This window comes from Thamnophis sirtalis, unplaced genomic scaffold (assembly GCF_051295495.1).
Source record: "Thamnophis sirtalis isolate CommonGarterSnake01/CBP01778 unplaced genomic scaffold, rThaSir2_p1.2 scaffold_1, whole genome shotgun sequence".
Classification (NCBI taxonomy): Eukaryota; Metazoa; Chordata; class Lepidosauria; order Squamata; family Natricidae; genus Thamnophis; species Thamnophis sirtalis.
In genome coordinates, this window is record NW_028261381.1 from 76053314 (window position 1) to 76073592 (window position 20279).

At 38.7% G+C, this 20279-nt stretch overlaps 1 protein-coding gene across 13 annotated transcripts in view; it reads left to right on the forward strand.

Annotated features, from left to right (window-relative positions):
- Positions 1-20279, forward strand: part of BRSK2 (BR serine/threonine kinase 2) — a 454430-nt gene that overhangs the window by 233583 nt on the left and 200568 nt on the right. For all 13 annotated transcript variants that reach the window (XM_087716534.1, XM_087716471.1, XM_087716476.1 and 10 more), the window contains exon 2: positions 1956-2050. In XM_087716534.1, coding sequence (XP_087572660.1) covers positions 1956-2050 — 95 coding nt within the window. The remainder of the gene's footprint in view (positions 1-1955; positions 2051-20279) is intronic.

Genomic DNA, 20279 nt, shown 5'->3' on the forward strand with positions numbered 1-20279 from the left:
TACAGCAATAAAATGGGGGAAAAATTGAAAACGTAACAATAGCAAAGGAATAAAACAATACAAATAAACAATGGAAGTACAATAATATGAAATTTAAAAAGATGGGCAGTAGGAAGAACAGGAGAAAGGTACGTTCAGTTAATTAGTCCAGTAGCCACTTCCAGTGAGGTACTTCCCTATTGGATCCCCATGATAGAGCCAAGTTTTCAGGTCATTGTGGAAGGATAGGAGGGTGGGGGCAAATCTCATCCTAGGGGGTCAGGATGTTCCAGAGGGCTGGCGCTACCCCAGAGAATATCTTCTGACCTTGGCATCCCCAGAGCATGAAGCAAACCCCTGGTCCCGACAAAAACCCCTTTTTTTAAATTTACAGTGTATTCTGCTCATTCACATCCAGCAAAGTCTTTCAAGGGAGGATTTATAGTCACAGACCTGGCTTGGACAGCTGACAGGCCGATATCTGCAAAACCTGGCAAGGAGCCTCGGAGAGTCACAAACTAATTAAGCAAACTAACTGTCTCCTGCAAACTCCATTCCCCTTTCGCTCCTCTTTTATTTCCTCTGGGAGGGGTCATTCATCGTTCACCTGTGGCCTTACTCCCAAGCCAACCCCTATTCTTTAGCTGTTCCCTTCATCTGGCAATTCTGCGCATGTGCACACTGGAAACACGCTCCAGCTGTTTGTCTGCCTCACTGATGTCTGCCTCTGAAGGCAGCTGATAACTGACCCCCTCTCTGCCTCCAACACAGAGCCCTCATCAGAGCCTTCCCCCAGACTCCAGGACTGACTCATATTCCTCCCCAACCTCCTCACTGTCCAAATCTGCTGCCAGGCCTGCTGGCCACTGGTGGGCCACAACAGAATGTTCTTCTCCTGGATTCCCTCAGTTGGAGTTCCTTGACCAATGGGATCTTCATCAGGTTTTCTCTACCAGCATGTATAGCGTTGGCTTGTCCTAGTGTGATGAGATCGTTCATCAAGTAATCTAGACCTATGTCGTGGAGGGCTTTAAAGGTTATAACCAACACCTTGAACTGCACCCAGAAGCAAATTGTTAGCCCATGCAGCTCGTGAACATGAGTCATTCAACAGGTCCCAAAGATTGCTAATGCTGCTGTATTTTGTACCAGTTGAAGCTTCTGAATGCATTTCAAGGGTAGCCATGTAAAGCCCATTGCAATAATTCAGACAAGTAATTCATTTGAATGTTTATCCTATGTTTTAGGAGAACACTGATTCAATGGAATATTTCGGGGGTTCGGGGGGGAGAAATGGCAATGTAGACTGGTGTTTTGTGTCTCTAAATAACTTCTCTGCATCTACAGGTGCTCTGAATTAGCTAGGTTGTTCTTTTGAAAGACATCTGTAGGCTTAAAAAGATAAATACAATATGCTAAGACAATGGCTTTCTTGCAAATTATGGATGATGGAAATAATTACGCAATTTTGTTGATAATTGGAGCTCTTGAAAACCAAGATAAAGAATGAGTTGATCCTCCCTACATAATTAAGCTTTAGTTCTTTAATAAAATGTCCTGCCAGATTGAATTCAGTATGACCTGCTTTCAAATAAAGATGCTCAAGCTTACCTTTATTACGCACTAGACATTTTGTTAGATATTTCAATATTGTTACCTATTGCAAGCTTTTATCATACATTAATAAAATATATGTAGATCCAAATACTGCAATTTAGACACTCCAATATTCTGATTTATCTAGTAGATTAGGGAAAACTGAATTGCATAAACTGTAGGAAAAGTTAAATGTCACACTTATACTTTTGTTTCTGCAGGCCAAATGTATCCATTATTGTGTGAGGAAGAAGGGCCAATAAAAGTGTGTGTGTGTGTGTGTGTGTGTCCGTCCAAGAGATTTGAATAAGATGTAGTTTTCAACAGCCATAGAAGTGAATATGCCTCTAACCAATGTTCTTTCTTTTTCTCTTCCGTAGGACTTGTGAAGTTGGGAGTTCATTGTGTAACATGTCAAAAGGTCGCTATAAAAATTGTCAACAGGGAGAAGCTCAGTGAATCGGTGCTAATGAAGGTAATTTTCCAAAGGGAGATCTGGAAAAAAAGACACGCAGTCGGCTCAGTGATTTTTGTTCTTTGCAAAATTAATATCTTTAATTAAATTTAACAAACATTCTTGTCAGTGTTAACACTGTGCATTGCATAATAATGCCTTCTGCAGAGAGGAGATAGCAAACTGAAATGTAAAAAGATAGTGTATTTCTCTGGTTTGATTAAGACCAAAAAATAACATCCAACCATCCCACAATAATTGACTGTGAAAATATTAGTTATAAAGTTATCCTTTATTGCAGGAGCTGATTCCTTTCCCTTGCTTTAGAGATCTGAAATTAAATTTTTGATTAGCCAGAGACTTTCATCTTGGGAAGACCTGGTTAGATCACCCCTTATCAACTTTAGATTTCAGCCCTCACCAATCATGGGGCGGGGGGGCAGACTTGGTTGTCTAACCTGCCATCGGTGCCTTGTAGACGCTTTTGAATTTCAAGCAGAGAATTGTCCCATGCTGTTGTATGGTTCAACTAAGGCCTTAGACTCTTCTTGGAATGAGAGGGTGACTATGGCTTTGGATCAAATTGCATCTGTGTAGAGGCCTCTTGGTTTTCAGAGGAATTCTGGGAAACAAAATGGTATATGAGATCCAAGAGCACTATTAGAGGAAAACAAGGAGTGAATCCAACCAATTCTAGAGGTCAAACATCCTCAAGGATTACATTGTGATGATAAGAGCAGCAAAAAAGTATTATTTTTCAGTTCTTGTTTTATTATAAATTTCCAAAAGCCAGGCCTGATTACAGTGACCCAGTCTCTTCTAAGTAAAGAGGAATCAAGTCAGGTTTTATGGGCCCCAAGAGATAATTGTCCTAAACATTTGCTGGAATACGTCACTTGCATTTGCTTTGAACTGGATCTCTTCTGTGCAGTTCCCATAGAATTAAGTTATGCTTAGTTAACAAGGAAAGATTAATCCTGTTAGTCCTAATGAAATGGACATGATCCTTGGGTTTTAAGCTCCGATCTTGTGTTTTAGATCCATGTCCCTCCTGGTTGCTCAAGGTTTCCCAGGAGATGACAGGTGATTGGATCCTTGCAAGGGTGAATGCTTCTGGAAAAAGAGGACAGTTCCGCCAACTTCAAATAAAGCAGTGATCTGCTCTTCATAGGAAGCCAATGAAACTGGAGAACTTTCATCTAGTTTTCAGCCTTTCCTACTCAGAGAAGGTTGTTGAAAAGGTGGTAATCATACAGTGCCAGAGAACCCTGGAGGGAGTGGGTTATTTGGATCTCATTTCAGTCCTATTTTCATATTTCACACTTGATTACTCAAAGCCATGAATGGCTTCAGCAGGCTTGGTATGTGGGTGGTATGTCCATCCTGGCCCTTCTGGAACATGGTATACTGATTTAGGGAGATTGGGAGTGTGAAGCACAGTTTTTGGGTGTGTCTCCTATATGCATAAAACTTCTGCATAAGGTTCTCCATTGACATGGGATTAAGTATCATTATTTGCTGATGATACTAGTTGTATATCTCTCTCCACACAGCTGAATATTTCCCCCCTCTGTCTGGAGTCTGTGGAATCCAGATGGAGAAAAACAGACTTTACTTTGACCCTGTCAAGAACAAGTAACTGTGGCTTGAGAGCCTCTTGGATCTGGAGATATTCCATCCTTGACTCACAATTGATAAGCAATTAATGTCCTCGTGGACTCACAGTGTGGGTTTAAATGTTTGTCATGGCCAGAATGTCATTTGTAAACATTCATTATATGCCTGCTATTAGATTGAAAGACTCTGGTCATGATCACTCACATCTTGTCACAACTCAGTTGGACCATTGCAGTGATTGCATAAGATGATCCTTGAAAAGGATTAGAAAGTTGCAGCTAGTTCAGAATGCAGCTTCAGTAGACTTCCAAGTGCAATTCAAGATACTAGCTATCACTGTAAAGCCTACATGGCACAGGCCCAGATTATTTGTAGGTCTCTCTCTATTTGATTCTGCTTGTCCCATCAGATCAAGTTAGGCATGCTCTGAATCTTTTTTCTGAAACAATGACCTCTATCAGGAACCAGGAGGCATGCCTACTTTGTCACAATGCCTGCACTGTGGAACAGCATCCCCCTGGCATGAATCTAATCTGTTAGCCTGACCTTGAAAAACCTCAGGCATTAGGCCAGATATCTATTGAGCCCTGTGTGCAAGGTTGGTGTTATTTCTTTTCAGGCAGATTACTAGAAGCCTCAGTTGCAGAGTATTGTTTATGTGTGTTTAATTATTTTGTTCTTCACAACTGAATCCAAAGCATTACCCAGCTTAAAATGTAGGATATCTGAGTGGGCTTCAGTGTCAACCTAGTGCAGGGGTGTCAAACCCGCCTGTCAAACCGTATCATGAGGATTTTTTTGTCTTTTTGGAGCTGGGGTGGGCGTGGCCTATGCGGGCCAGATAGGCCGCCAGTTTGACAGGCCTGAAGTAGATGCATTCTATTAATATCACAAGACATTTCTCTCATCCTCTTGTACCTTAGGCTTGGGGATAGAACTTAAAATCTCACTATGTTTGTTTGTTTGTAGTAAAACCAAGTTAAAATGATGTGGATGGTAGATTTAACTTTAAGGATTTCGATTACATTTATATGGTCTCACTTGCCAGTATAAATTTTATTTTTCATGGCCTTATTTTAAACAGTGATGTTTTAGCTCATGTCAATAAAATGGTAGAATATTATACCCCATTTATAGGTAATAAATATACGTAAGCAGCTAGATGTCTTTAAAATATGTGATTAATACAGAGAACACTAACTTCTTCCTTCAGTAATAGTTCGCTGCAGTATGCATTCTAGCATCAGTGTGAGAGATGATTAAAAGAAGCATTTTGTTGTTGACATGTTGACTGCTTCATAATTCCCATAGAAGTAGGGAGGGTAGATATAAGAGCATTTGTTCATCATTAAAATCATGCTCTACATGTGGATGCAACTATGTGCATGAGAAAACAACTAATGGAAGAACATTTGTATCTTTTTTATGTGAAAGAATGTGTCTCTTTTAAAGCTTGTTTGCCATTTGTCGTTTCTATAAATACTACACTGTCTGTTTAAAAATCTGTCAAGTATTGGAGCAAATTTTGATGTTCATTCAGTAGATTAACAAATTAAACATTGCAGTTTTATTTCTTGTTGGGATACTCTCTATTGTTCAACTTGGGCAGTGGTGGGTTCCGGATCCCGGTGCAACGGGGCCAGGCGTCCACCACATGAATGCATGCAGTGCGCACATGCATACATACTGCCTGCTCTGCAATGCCTCCGCAACGCTCCAGCTGCTCGGCAAAGCGTTGTGCAGGCACCGTATGTTGCTTGTCCATGTGCGGAAGTCCCAAAAACCTCAAATACCAGTAAGGAGCGCGGATGGGCAGATGGTCCCTCCGGAGCACCGTACCAGAACGATACCTAGTGTTCCCGGCAGGCACTGGTACGCCTGTACCGGGGGTACTGGTCATTACCCACCAGTGAACTTGGGGTAGAAAGATATTTTGGTTTTGGTTTTAATAGAGAAGTATTCAAAATTGGCTTTTCGATACCTATAGATTAATATGCTCCATGGCATTCCAAGCTTACTTTATTTAATGGGACAGACTTGGTCTAAGCATACTTTCAATAAAAGATGGCTTCAATATACCAGCCCATCTAATATTGGGGAAAATAATCTTTATTCAATTTTTGGTGAACGGGAAAGAGAATTTAAATCCTTCTGCCCTGTATTGATCCAAAAGTTACACAATTTCTCCTTATGAAGCTGTAATTTGCATGAATAGGAAATCTGGGGCCACCAAATAGCAGCTTCAAATTATTGACTGTCATTTCAAGGCTACAACAGGTAGACTAAATACATTTAAGGCACAGTAAGGTTTCATCAAATTGAACATGCCCCCAAAGAAAGTTGACAGCAGTGACAAAAAATAGCCAGGAAAGACATCGTGAGCTCTTTTTCAGGTCTTAAATATACTTTGACTGCTGTTTCTAGTTTTATTACATTAACTGCAAAGGGTTGCGTGTTGTTGGTGCAAGGGAAATCCTCCAAGTGAAGTGTGATCCATTCTATTTTAGTCTTCTGTTCCACCATTCTCTTCCTTTCTTTTTGCAATTGTTTTTTAAATATTCTGGAAGCTGGCCTTTTTCACTAGAATTGCTTTTCATTTGAGCTACGCAGAATAGGGACTCATTTGGTAAAGTGTTTTCTAATCATAACACAGTAGTATCAATGTTTCTGGAGAGAATAATTCAGTATTGAAGCAGCTGGACTAAATTAACAGAGCTGCTGCTATATAAATAATATACAGGAAAACATGTTGGAAAGTGGAACTGCAAAAAATGTGTCATTTGAGTCTACAGAAACTTATCCAAGGAACTGGATTATGGGCAGATTACTAAGGGTAGACATATGGATTTATTTCTGAGTGTCCACTTGAACTTTCTACATTCAGGTGCATTTTACATTTTCTTGAGATGATTCTTAAACTTGTATACAAAGAGCTTATAATCTGTATTACCAGAATACAGCTGCTGACCAATCTCTGGTCAAACATGAGCCAGAAATAAATGTTAATAGTGATCTCATGTTTATTGGAATTGTTTCTCTGATATTAAGGTTTGTGAAAACAGTCCACTCAATTATGTGTAGAAATGCCATGCAAAAGAGAATGGCATTTTTTGCAATTTATATTAATTCCCTAAGATATATGTTGTCCAAAATACCTATTTTTTGCACATTGGGGATTTGCTTACTATAGGTAGTCCTCAACTTACAACAATTCATTTAATGACTATTCAAAGTTATGACGACACTGAAAAAAGTGACTTGTGACTTTTTCACACTTACAACCATTGCAGCATCCCCATGGTCATATGATCAAAATTCAGGTGCTTGGGAACTGACTCCTATTTATGATGATTGCGGCGTCCAGGGTCCGAGGTGGCACAGTGGTTAAATGCAGCACTGTAGGCTACTTCAGCTGTTCGGTTGTTCAAATCTCACCGGCTCAAGGTTGACTCAGCCTTCCATCCCTCCGAGGTGGGTAAAATGAGGACCCGGATTGTTGTTGGGGGAAATATGCTGACTCTGTAAACCGCTTAGAGAGGGCTGAAAGCCCTATGAAGCGGTATATAAGTCTAACTGCTATTGCTATTGCTATGTGATCCCCTTTTGAGACCTTCTGACAAGCAAAGTCAGTGGGGGTAACCAGATTCAGTTAACAATTGCAGTGATTCACTTAACAACTATGACAAGTAAGGTCGTACAATGGGGTGAAATTCACTTAAATGTTTCACTTAGTAACAGAAATTTTGGGCTCAATTGTGGCAATAAGTCAAGGACTACTTGTACTTATTTGACTTGAAATGTAGTGATTCAACTGTTTCATCGTGTGGTCTCATATATATTTTTTATAAGAAAACAATTTTTGAGCCTTTCATGAGGAAATTGATGTGTGGATATATTATACCATGTAATATTAGACAGCTGAGAGTTATTGGAAGTGATTGCACTAGGCGGCCAATGTGTCTGCTTTTTGTACTTCCATACTTTTACATGTGAATATATAAAAGCCACGCTTCCTGTTTAGTTAAAAGAACGTGGTACTTCTTTCTCTGCTGTGAGGATAGTTAAACTAGTTTCTGAATGAAATATTTCTATGGGGACTTGTTCCATGACAACTATCCATTTTATTTTCTCAGAAGAAGAGCTTTGATTGACATTAATGCTCTGTTGTCAATAATGATCAGCTAGATTATGTTTGGAAGCCTACTGGAAGGACTTAAAAGCCTTCAATTTTTGCCTGCATTATTTCATTTTCCAAGACAAAATGCCTCTGAATTGGAGAGATTCCATTTCGTAGTCAAGGGTATTTTGATAGAATCATCCCCATCTATCTGATCTTTTTTCTTTAAAAAAAAAAAAGATTATTTTCATCATTGTTTCTTGTGGTAGTGAATCATACATACATTAATATGCATGTTAAGTCCATTGGTATCCAGAAATTCTTTTTTATTTAAGAGATTTGTCCAGGGGATGAAATAGAGTTAGTTTGAGCAGTAATTACACTATATGCAGCATTTTGGGTTATTTGTGTAACCATGATTCTAAATATGTCAAATTGCCAAGGAGACTCAAATAGCATTGCAAGAAAAAAAATCCAAATAACTAATCCACTGATGCTGTAACTATATATTTAACCCCCATGTTTTACTGTTCATTTCTGCATTTCATCTGAGACATGAGCATATTTATACTTAAAAGCAACTATTTTTGGTTACCTCTGTCTTCACACCAATTTTAAGCCTTGCCTTTTATTTCCTGTTGGAAATAGGAAGATTGTGTTTGAAAGCAGGTTATTACAAAACTATAGAAACTATTGGCATTTTTAAATGGAAGTCAAGTGATTTTAGAAGTTTGCTGATTTATTTTTGATGGAATATTTGAATAACCATGTGTCTTGTGAAAATAGCAGTTCCATCCACTCTCCACTTCTTGCATTGAAAAATATTTTGTGGAGGGGTAATTAAATAAAAAATATGAATATGTGCTATCCCTTTTAAAAGAATAAATCTATCAACAAGCTTAGAACATTTCACTCTAAATCAACCTGATGGATGAACTGATTCAGTTGAGTAAACTTTAGGATTAAGTGTGTAAAGACCAGACTTATAATACTTGTTTAGATGCACACAGTGAAATTCAGACAGTGATATTAGAATATCACATATTGCAAGTTTATAGGTTTGGAAAGTCATAGGTTACCACTGAGAAAATAAAATTGGGTGTGAGAGAATTTCATGCAATGTTTCTCAACTTTGTGAACTTTTAAGATGTGTAGACCTCCAGAATTCCCCAATCAGCTATGGAAAAAACATAGAAGGCTCTATTTCTTTGTGGGGGGGAAAATAACTAGGTGGGATTTTTTTCATTTGTGAAGAGTTTCAACATTTGTGTTCATGGAGTAATTTTACTCAGACATCTTTTAATTAGCCATATTTGGTAGATGACTTAGAGATTTCCTCCTCTAGACCATGTGTGTCAAACTCACGGTGTCACATTATCACCACGTGATGTTTCATGGCGTTTTTTCCCATTCGTGGAGCTGAGGTGGGCGTGGCCTCTGCATGACGCATCTGACCCATTAGGTCATAGTTTAAATTCACACAGTATATTAATTTAAATTGAGAGAATTTAAAAAAAAATAAGTACACACATAGAGTATCTACATCAGACCTATACTTTTAAGTTCTCATTGTTCTTACCCATAAGTCATATCAGATGGATTGCTATGGAAGCCATAAGAAGCCAAAAGCCATAATATTTATATACATGCTGATGATTTTGATCCCAGACTGTATGCATTTTCTAAAACATAAAATCCCGCTTCTAAACAAAAAAGAAAAAAAGTTTAGGAGTCAGGGGTGATTGAGTTTTTATTTATTCCATTCATTTTAACACAGTTTCCAGGGGGAATATCTCTGCATCTGGAGTCTGTTAACGTTAGAAAATAAAACTTCATTAGAGTAACATCAAGTGGCTGATTTCAACTGCTCAAAGTCAGTTTGATTAAATGATACTTTGCTTCTGCGAACCACCCTCCGTGATACAAGAAAAATGCTTCCTGGCATATCTGCCAAAGCACTAGAGGGTACAGAAAACAGGAGCATCATAATTCTTAAAGATGTCGGTATATTTCTCATGACTGAGTGGAATCTTTTCAATAAGTGGGTGTGAAAAACATAAGAGCATCTATAAACAGATAGGCTGACTTTTATAGTGTTGTTGGAGAAAATGCATAAGGAGAATACTTTGTACATACACAATACACAAGTCTACTTCTCTAATGAGTTGTGCTGAAGTTCTTCTGTAGAGAACTTGCTTACATAAAAATTGATTTTTCTGTTTAATAGTGGGAGGTGGGTCATCTAATAAGAAAATGCAGGGACAGCAGTCACTCTAATGAGAAATGGAGATCCCCAAACTTCAATTGCACCTTTAGATGATTATATCTTGATTTACTAAGCTAAAATATAACCAGGCCTTTTGTCTACATACAGAGCATTTGAACACTTTTCCTTAACACTAAGCCATCAATCAAACAGAAGTCTCTGATTAATCATAGTGCCTTGTTTTGTTGAAACCAGGGAACTAGGGGGCCACCAGAGTTCTGTACAGGAAATAAAATATATCAATGTCATTTGGACTAAGACTAGTTTTAATATTATACTTAAACCCCTAAATAGGTATCTGTACAAAGTAAAGCAAGTTCAGAACCTCTTATTTGAAATTAATTTAGCTTGTTTCAATCAAATTATAGTTAAAAATTACTTTGTGGAGGAGTTGGATATCATGACCTTCTGTCAAAAATAGAAGTTAAAGCATTTTCACTCCTCTACACAGTCATGCTGGACAAAATCATTAAATACCATGTTTTTTGCTCTATAAGACGCCCTTTTCTCCCTCAGAAAAATTGGTGGAAATGTCTGTGTCTTATAGAGTGACTATTGCGGCAGGGGGGGGGTCACCGCCGCTGCCTGTCACCACTGCTGCTGTTTGCTGCTACCCGGAAACACTGGAGTCATCACTGCCGAGCATACCACCGATCAGCTGTTCTAGGTTTTGGGGATCACAGCTGAGCCAAGGTGGCGCAGTGGTTAAATGCAGCACTGCAGGCTACTGCTAGATCAGCAGTTCAGCGGTTCAAATCTCACCGGCTCAGGGTTGACTCAGCCTTCCATCCTTCCGAGGTGGGTAAAATGAGGACCCAGATTGTTGGGGGCAATATGCTGACTCTCTGTAAACCGCTTAGAGAGGGCTGAAAGCCCTATGAAGCGGTATATAAGTCTACTGCTATTGCTATTGCTATTGATCTCCGCAATATGCTGCCACCGTTTGCTGCCACTGTCATTCACCACTGATTTTGTGGCGAATGGCAGTGGTGGTGATAGGCAGCGGCAATGACCGTCATCTAAAACAGCTGGTGGGCGGTATTCTGGGAGGCCAATCCAACCACCAATCAGCTGCTTGGAAGTGAAGGCTCCAGCGTTTCCCACCGGCGGCAACAGCTCAACTCAGTTGACCGGTGGTGGACACAACGAAGTGGAGCCCTGATGAGCCACGTGCTGGGACAGTTATCGCCCTGCGCTGAAGCTGACAGGCTGTTTGCTGTTTGGTGCAAGGATGCTAGCCAGATAAATCCCGGATGGACGCTGGGAGGCACAGGCAATTTTGTTTTTCTTGTTTTCCTCCTCTAAAGCTAATGTCCATCTTCTGGTCTGGTGCATCTTATAGTGTGAAAAATACAGTATATATTTATAGTGACATCGCTTTCAATTTTATGGTTTGCAGTTTTATCATAAACCAAGAGTGGCCCTTAATAGATTGACAGTGAGAGAAATAGCTAACTATACTTTCATGATTTCAATAAAAAAGGAAAATAAGGATTAATTAGAAATAATAGTTTGCGTATGCTAAGTCTTTTAATTTTAATGCAATTATAATATATTTTAGTGTTAGCACTGTTGGGCACCTTGATGCCCATATTTAGCAAAAAATGTAGACATATACATTCTAACATACATTTTAAAAAGGAGGAGTAGGAAGAAAATTATCCTGTCTCCCAGCATTAAACTAAGATAGCATAGTCTATAAAAATGTGGAGCGGAATTTCCTTTTTTAAAAAAACAGAACATAAATTGCTTGTATTAAAATCCTTATGTTTGTAAAATCTCAATTATTGTTTTTAAATATAAACCCTTGAACCACCTAGAAACAAGTTGCTCAGAATGTAACGATGCAGGCAATGATGGGCAAACCTCAGTATGCCCATGTAAAATCTCTGCTTTACAAGCTGCACTGGTTGTCAGTTTGCTTCTCGGTAGGGTTCAGAGTGCTGTTTTTTTAACCTATAACGCCATATAACATACAGGGCCTGGGTACTTGAGGGACTCAGGGTTGGCATGTCCCAGGTTCCTTCAAATAAGCAGTGCCAACTATCAAGACTTGGAAAAGCGCCAATCCTCCTGAAAGAGATTCTCTCCCAGATCTGAACAACCCCAACCATGCTGGTGTTTTTAAGTGGCTTGAAGACCTGCCTCTTCATTCAGGCCTTTGGTGGGGAAGAATGGACGCTTGTTTTAACTTAGGCTGCTTTCTTTTGTTCCCATCTGTTTTGTTATCTTACTATCTCTACTTTCCTGTTGTTGCTGTTGTTGTGTTTTTCACATTTTAAATCATTTGTAAACCTCCCAGTGTCACTGGGAATCAGATGATATATACATTTAATCCAGTGGTGGGTTCCGCACTCCGGTGCAGCCGGTATGCTGCGAACGGGACTGGGCATCCTAGACAGCCATGTGCGCTGTGCGCGCATGCGCACACCACTGCCCTGCGACACCCAGCTGCCCTGCGACACCCAGCTGCCTTCCCCCATTGGCTTTGCTTGTCAGAAACTCTCTGGTAAAGGTCATAAATAGCGATCACATGACCCCAGGATGCTGCAACCATTGTAAATACATGCCTGTTGCCAAGCATCCAAATTTTGATCATGTGATTGTGGAGACACCCAACGGTTGTGCTTCCTGGGAGGAGCCTGCTGGTGGTGGCAGCAAAAAATCAGCTGCCTCCGAATTCCTGGCTACGTACCTGTTTAGAGGATCTTCCATCTGACGTCTTATCAGGTTTTCTTATCCTTCAGGCAAGAAGGAAAGAAGAAACTGTTTTGCTGGCAAATGCTCTTCGATTTTTGCAGCTTTTGTGCTTGCAGGGAAAGGGGGGCTAGCCCAAGGCAGAACGGCTGTCCGTGCTGGGAACTTCAAACTGCCTTGTGCAGGACAAAGTAGGTCTCCCCCACTCTGTTCAAAGTTTTGTTTGATTTAATCTTATCACGAGCTGAATCCGTTTGCGTGGACAATAATTGTTTATCAACATTTTAGCTTCTTTTCTTTTTCTCCTCCGAAAAATTATTTACTTAGAGGCTTTTAAAATGGCGCCGAGCAGGCTGGTTTCTCCGGTAATAACGAACACTTTTTGTTAATCCTCACAAGAATTCAAAACAAAAGAGATTGCTTATCATATGTTTTGGTTTCACAATAGGCCAGCAGAAGCTTTTTAATTAGTTTCATTTCTACAAGAATTTTACTCCTTCATTAACCTTGCTTATCTGGAAGTTAAATGGTGATGAATCTGCTGAACGGTCTTGTTACAATGTTTACTCACTGAAAGTTTTGCCAAGCCTTAAACTTCAAAATAAAAGGGGAACTCAGCCTCTTTACTTAAAGCTGCATATTCAGGCAATAGAGTTTTATTAACTGCAGGCAGATAAATTTTGAAATGGCCTCAAAACCAAATATTAACTTGAAGTCGTCACCCTCTACTTCCAGGGGCACATCCTCAGTGCCTGGCACAAAGCTGCAGCCTCCGCTTCCTACGCCCCCTGCTGGGGATGTGTTAACGAAAGAATTTTTCCTGAGTAATCTAAGCGAGGCTCTTAATGCACAGACAATTAAAATGGAAGATAAGTTTAGAGATAATAGAGAGGTGGTAAAGCAGGAGAGAAAAGAGGAAATAAAAGAAATGAAAGAAGAAATTAAAAGTGAAATAAAAGGACTTAAACAGGAGCTGTATGAGAAATTTGATGCTAAGGTTGGTAAAATTAGAGACGACATGCTGAGACTTGTAACTGTATTAACAGAACATATTTCTGGAATGGAAGATACTCTAGAGGTTCTTAATGATGCCAATGCTAACTTGACATTGAAAACAGAGGTGGTGGAACAAAAAGTGGAAAATGCTGAAAAAGAAATTATTATGATACAGTACCGACAAATGGAGTTCGCATTAAGAGTAAGGGGGCTGCGTGAGGAGAAACAGGAGAACCTGAAACAGATCCTATTGGAAGCTTTTGACCGCCTGATGGGAAGACCAGGGACCAACCTAGACTGGCAAATTGACAAAGCTTACCGTGTTAACTCCTGGCTGGCAAAGCAGAAGCAGCTTCCTCGAGACATCGTTATATATTTTACTACAAGAGAGCTTAGAAATATGGTACTGCAAGCGTCTTATAACACTAAGCTTCAAATTGGCGGTCAAGACCTGGCTGTTTTGAAAGAGATACCACCTCAAATGTTAAGAGCCAGGAGAGACTACGCTTTTTTGGTCGAAGAACTCAGAAATCGTCAGATACAGTATAGATGGGATGCACCATTTGGAATCATATTTACATTTGATAAGCAAAGGTACCGCCTCAACTCTGTATGGAAAGCCCGAGATTTTTATTATAATATATTGAAGGCCGGACACCCTGCACCATCTGGACCTAGAGAAAGACCACAAGAAGGACAGGATAGACAGCAAACTACTCAACCACCAGACAAGATGGAGCATCTCTCTTCTCTAGAAGTGCAAGGTGCTATGGAACCAAGACCTAGCCGCATGACTACTAGACGTATGGAGAAACAAGCTAAAAAGCAACAGCATCAACAATCATCGGCCATCGATCAAGGAACTACAATAACAAATCTGGAAGCAGTGGGAGGAGCTAGACCTAAGGTTAAACAGGCCATGCAGGAAGCTCTAAAAATGCTTCAAAGTGGAGACACTGTAATGATCACAAGTGCAGGAACTGGGCATAAGTCATTTTTTCAGCATCATAATAATATTAAATAGTTGTTAAGCAAATGGACATAAGCTGAGAGTTACCTTTAAAAATAATTTAAAACATCTAGTGTCCCACTTGAAGCTATATAGGAACCCAACACATAATAGTGAACAAAAACCCCTGTTAACAATCAAGAATTAAGGATGTTGTCCTGCATAATGTCAGGGAAAACATCCCAGAGGAATTCCATTTTTGGCAGAAACAGAAAAAATAATCGAAGAGGAGGATAACTATGAGGAGACTGTTCCATAGCATTGACACTACCTCGTAAAAGCAGTATCTACTTGCTTCAGTCTCCCTGAACTTCTAAATAATGTGGGATTTGTAGCAATTTCTCCTGGTAGCTGGTGCTGACTACAAAAGGAAATGCTGTAGTAACGTAGTGACTGAAGGAATACTAGGTTTTAAAAAATTATTATTATTCCACATAAGCAACTCCCATATCAATTGAGATTCACAATCATCCAGATCATGCTTGTTCCAAAGGTGCTTTTTTCCCAAAAAGTAATTGAGGTTCTTTGGTTTTTTCTTTGAAAACATTTAGCCTGTCATCCAAGACGTTTCTTCTGTTCCAACTGATGTTCTAAACATTTTAAGCATTTTAAAAGTACTTGCTGATTTGTTGTGATTGGTCTGATTTCTTCATCTTGAATAGTCATTTCAATTCAATTGCGTCCCTCTTGAGCTCCATTTTTTGCTGGCAGAGGGTTGCAGGAGGCCGTCGCAGTTGAAAACAAAGCCCTTCCCAAGCTCCCTTTTCGCTGGAAGAGGCACCACGGGCCGATCCTTCGTTGTTTCCAGGTTTCTTTTAAAACTCGCAATCCGCATTCAAATCAGCCTCAGTCCCTTTTTTATCCAATAAAATCTTTTCTTCTATATCCTCTGCTGTAGTATCAAACCATCTTGTAAGTAACTTCTTAGTAAATTGGTTCCAAACAGCCTTAATTACTTCAGTAATCAAATAGTACTGTTCCATTGTAATAATGGGGCCTGTTCTTCTTTAGGAATAATCCTTTGTTCTTTCTGGTTCCCTGCAGCCAATCTTCCAGTCTCCTCTTATCATCTGTTTATTTTCCAATCAACAAAATTTTCCCACAGGAGGATTTCTTACAATTAATTTCAAAGACTTCATATACTATTTTATAAATTTTTAAACACCCCACAGGAAATATTCTTTCAAGTCCATCTAGTGCCTCAACTTTCCAAAATCAACATTCTAGACCTCCTTTTGCTATTTTCCCCAAATTAAAGCTTTTCTTGTTAACCCTTAAATTTACTTAGAGTTTCTTTCATCCAGAGTGGAAGGAAAATCTCCTGATGTAATACAGTTTGTCTTCAGGAGTTTCTTAACTCCAAAGAAATCGATAATAAGCAGCTTTCTGAAGTAATTAAGAGAGGAAATAGACAGGCCCAGTGTCTTTTTGAAAGGTGCTGAATGTGGCTTAGACAAGATGAATATTCCCTGGCCCAAGACCTCTCAAAGCTGCTGGGGAATGCTATTTTCTGATATCTTCACATGGAGAATTTGTAAGGAGCCAAACATGGGTGATCCTTGTCTTCTCCTGAATGCAAAGATGAATTCTGAGGAGTTGATCCCTTTACTGATTCCTATACCAGCCATATTCATCAGCTCCACAAAAAGCAGTCATGCTGTCTACTATGTTGTTGCAGAAGCCCTGACAACTATACTTTCTATCACTTTCAAATATCAGGCAAAACACATATTTTTGATAGTTTAGTTGAGAAACAAAGCAAGCTGCTGTATGTTGCAGCAATTTTCCCCTCTCATCTTTGATGCTGATTTTTAATGTGTTGAGCACGGTCAGCACTGACTCGGTCAGTCCATAAAAATGAATCTATTATTGGACAAAATGTAAACTATTGAATACAAGGATAAGATTTACATCTGGCCTTTTCCAAAATCACTTTGAGTTATGTTTTCTCTTGAAATAAGAATTCAACATAGAAATATATTTTTAATCTTTCAAATATTAGCCATCATGCATATTTTTCTGTTGCTAAAACTTAACTTTCTGATGATAGGGTCGTGATTGTTTTTTCCCCCCTATCCTTATATTCATAATGATTTTAAACTAATGATTCTTCTGGCAGAATTAATGCATATTCAGTTGATCTATCGGTAATTCTTTGATTTCTTCATTATATGATTGTTTCATAAACAATCTTTACATCTTATTTCACCTAGTCCAATTATATCACATTTGACTTGTTCCAGCTCATGCTCTAGTTCTTCCAATGTTGATACATCTCAATGAGATTTAACTTTCATGCTTTAAGATAGTCTGACCAACCCTGGTGATTCTTCTCCCCCTGCCTTCAAACAAATTTTTCCATGGCTCTAAGAAGTGGTTATCTGATCTCTAGGCTGTGAGAGACAATGTTGTGCCCTTGCTAGTCATAGAAGGTTGGAGACAAAAACCTATCATGCTGGGCCAATATAGATTTGGAATTGTATTTCTACTAGTGGTGCAAGGCTTATTTTATTAATGTGTGGCTTATTCTGACCCAATCTAATTGCAATAATAGCTATAAATTCACCATCTAGTGGTGATAGATGATAGATAGATAGATAGATAGATAGATAGATAGATAGATAGATAGATAGATAGATAGATAGATAGATAGATAGATAGATGATAGATAGGTGGGTGGGTGGGTGGGTGGGTGGGTGGACAGATAGAGTTTATTTATCTTGTTCCAGTTCTTCCCTGATTTATTTTCTGAACAAAGGCTTGTGTTTAATGCAGCCTTGCATCTGAAGAAAACACAAATAAACCCCAACAGCAAGAGTTAAGGGGTCCTGAGAGTATTAGAGTCAATTTGATTTTTGCAAACCATATTATGTAGGATAATGCAGCATAATGATCTGAAATAATAGTCCTGCAATGCAGCAATGTAGGAATCAGGAGAGAAGAAAGAGGGGGAAAATCCAAAGAGACATTTTTTTTTTCACCCTGCACCATTTAGAGAACTATGTATTTGGGTCATCTAGATCCTAAAGCAGAATATCTATGCTGTTTCTTCAATATACTTTCAAGCATTATTTAAAGAAAAGACAAAGCCATGAAGAAACCTGAGCAAATATTAATAAGAAAATAATTTAAATGTGATATTATTCTTGTATTTCATTATTTTGTGAGCACTATTTCAAAAGGCAATTTAGGAAAATAGTTTCTCCGTTGACTTTATTGTATATTGGATAAGGGCACAAAAATTAGTTGCTGAAATCCTTTCAATGCAATGCAGTGTGGCAGCGTAGTCACCGTCTTCAGTGTTTTTAATTTTCAAGAAAGAGGTAAGAATATCACAAGAGAAATAGTGTAGTAAAAAGGGAAAATTTTGAATCAGATTTGTAGAATAGTATATTAACCTAGATTGTAAGATATGCATCTTGCTACTGTGTATTGTGTTACTGTTAAATAAGGTTAGTAACATGATCAATCTGATTTCTGAACATAGCTTTATTTTTCTGCCCTCTCCCTTTTTGTGAGAAGGATGGATGTGTGTATTTATCTGTGTGAAGCAAATATTAAGAGGAAAATGAGGAATTTACAGAAATATTCCTCACTAACAGTTCCTTGAATTACACTTACATGTATATTAATTTCATTCTTTAAAATTAATTACACCAAATCAGTTTTCTGATCATAAAAAAAGAATCATGGTGCTGTGATCAATATATCTGAGGAAAAACAAAATTGGATTGATATTAGGATGAGGTGGGTCCAATTTTTGGAGACCTGGAAATCCAGCTGCTACAAAAGCCAGATAGATCTTTAATAAAATTGTGCTCATCCATGATTTAATTATGGATAATAGGGCAGACCTGGATTGAATTACCAAACCTGGCAGGGTAAGGGAGGAGAATGTGTTCTTTCTGAGATCTGCACACAAAAGGCTTGGGTCTGGCACCAGCCACAGTCTCAGGGATAGGGATGGGGAGCAACCATTGTCATCGAGAGATTCTGTTGGTGAGTTTTTGGTGAGCAAGCCATTTTGGTGTGGCGGTTAAGGTGCTGAACTAGAAACAGGACCATAAATTCTAGTCCTGGCTTTGGCATGGAGCCAGCTAGGTGACCTTGGCCAATTATTCTCTATATCCTAAGAAAGAGGCAGGGGCAAACCACTTCTGAAATCTTGCTAAGAAAACTGCAGGAGCTTGTTCAGACAGTTAACAGGAGAAAACAATGATTGAAGGTACGTGCATGCTACATACATACATACATACATATGCACAGAATTTGGTCTGCTAGAAAATTGTGATGGGGATAAAGCTTGATGTTGTATAACAGATGGAGAGCTGTATATGATGTAGGAAAAACTTCATTAATGTCAGTTCCTAGCCTTATCCCATCCGTCTCTACCCAGTTGCAGTAGGCATAAACTACTGTATTGAGAGATATGCTGAATCACAATTTATATTTTGATTTCTGCTAATAATGCAAAAGCAACTGCTGACAATATTGAAGAGTCTTGTTAAGGAAGGAACAATATACTGGAAGAGACTTGCATTCTTCTTTGTTCTCTTTCTGGGCAATGAGCAAGATTGTGTGAAAAGTGGTTTTATGGCGCTTTTAAGCACAATTTAACAGGATTTCTGAAAATGTTCCAGGCAAAACTGCTGTAAACTCACTCTGATGTTATACTTTCACCCTCAAATCTGTGAAACAATCATAAAGAAGAAAATACTACTAAAAACGTTGAAATGCACTTTGTTTAAATGCAGATTCTATCATGCTTTGTAGAAGTGTTTTCAAGCATGATAGACTTTTTCTTGTACCATGCTGCTTTTTTGTAGTTGGCTCAGTAAAGTTTGTTGGTGTAAGAGTTCGATCTTGAAAACATTTGTTTCCCTGCTCACATTAGGCCACTCAGTTTTGAAAGTCCCAGCTATTTATCATCTGCTTAGAATCTGGAGTTGCCAGATTCGCAATATGCTTTCCTCATGGTAAATATAGGAAAACTTAGTTCTTTATGTGTGTGTTTCAATGCCTCTAGGCACATGGTTATTCAGTCCTATTACATAAAAGAGTAGTAAGGCTTGCAGAAATAGAGATGGAATTTGAGATGGAAATATAGTTGTGAATATTTTCCTTAAGAAAAAGTCTAAAACTTCATGAGACTTTGACTAATTTATTTGGCAATTGTACATCAAATGAAGCTGGCAGAATTACCGCAATCTATGCCATCATAGCAATCCACTAGAAATTAAACTGTTCATAAGAGTTCTCAGTTAATCAGTTTTCCATTGCCTTTTAGAGGAATCCCTATAGCCAAAAGAGGGTTAATAGACTTATGGAAATGTGTAGATATTCAGCAATTGGGTGACTTATGCTGATAACAGCCTCCCTGCCCAAGGTGAATCCTTAAGCTGAATCTTGGTTAGTTTTAAGACCTCTGCATTAATTAAACTAGAGGAATTTAATCTGCTTTCTCTGGACATGGATTTTGAGGTGGTTCAGGGTTTCTGTTCTTATTGCTAAATCTCTTATTATGCTTTTTTCCCACCAACTGTGAATG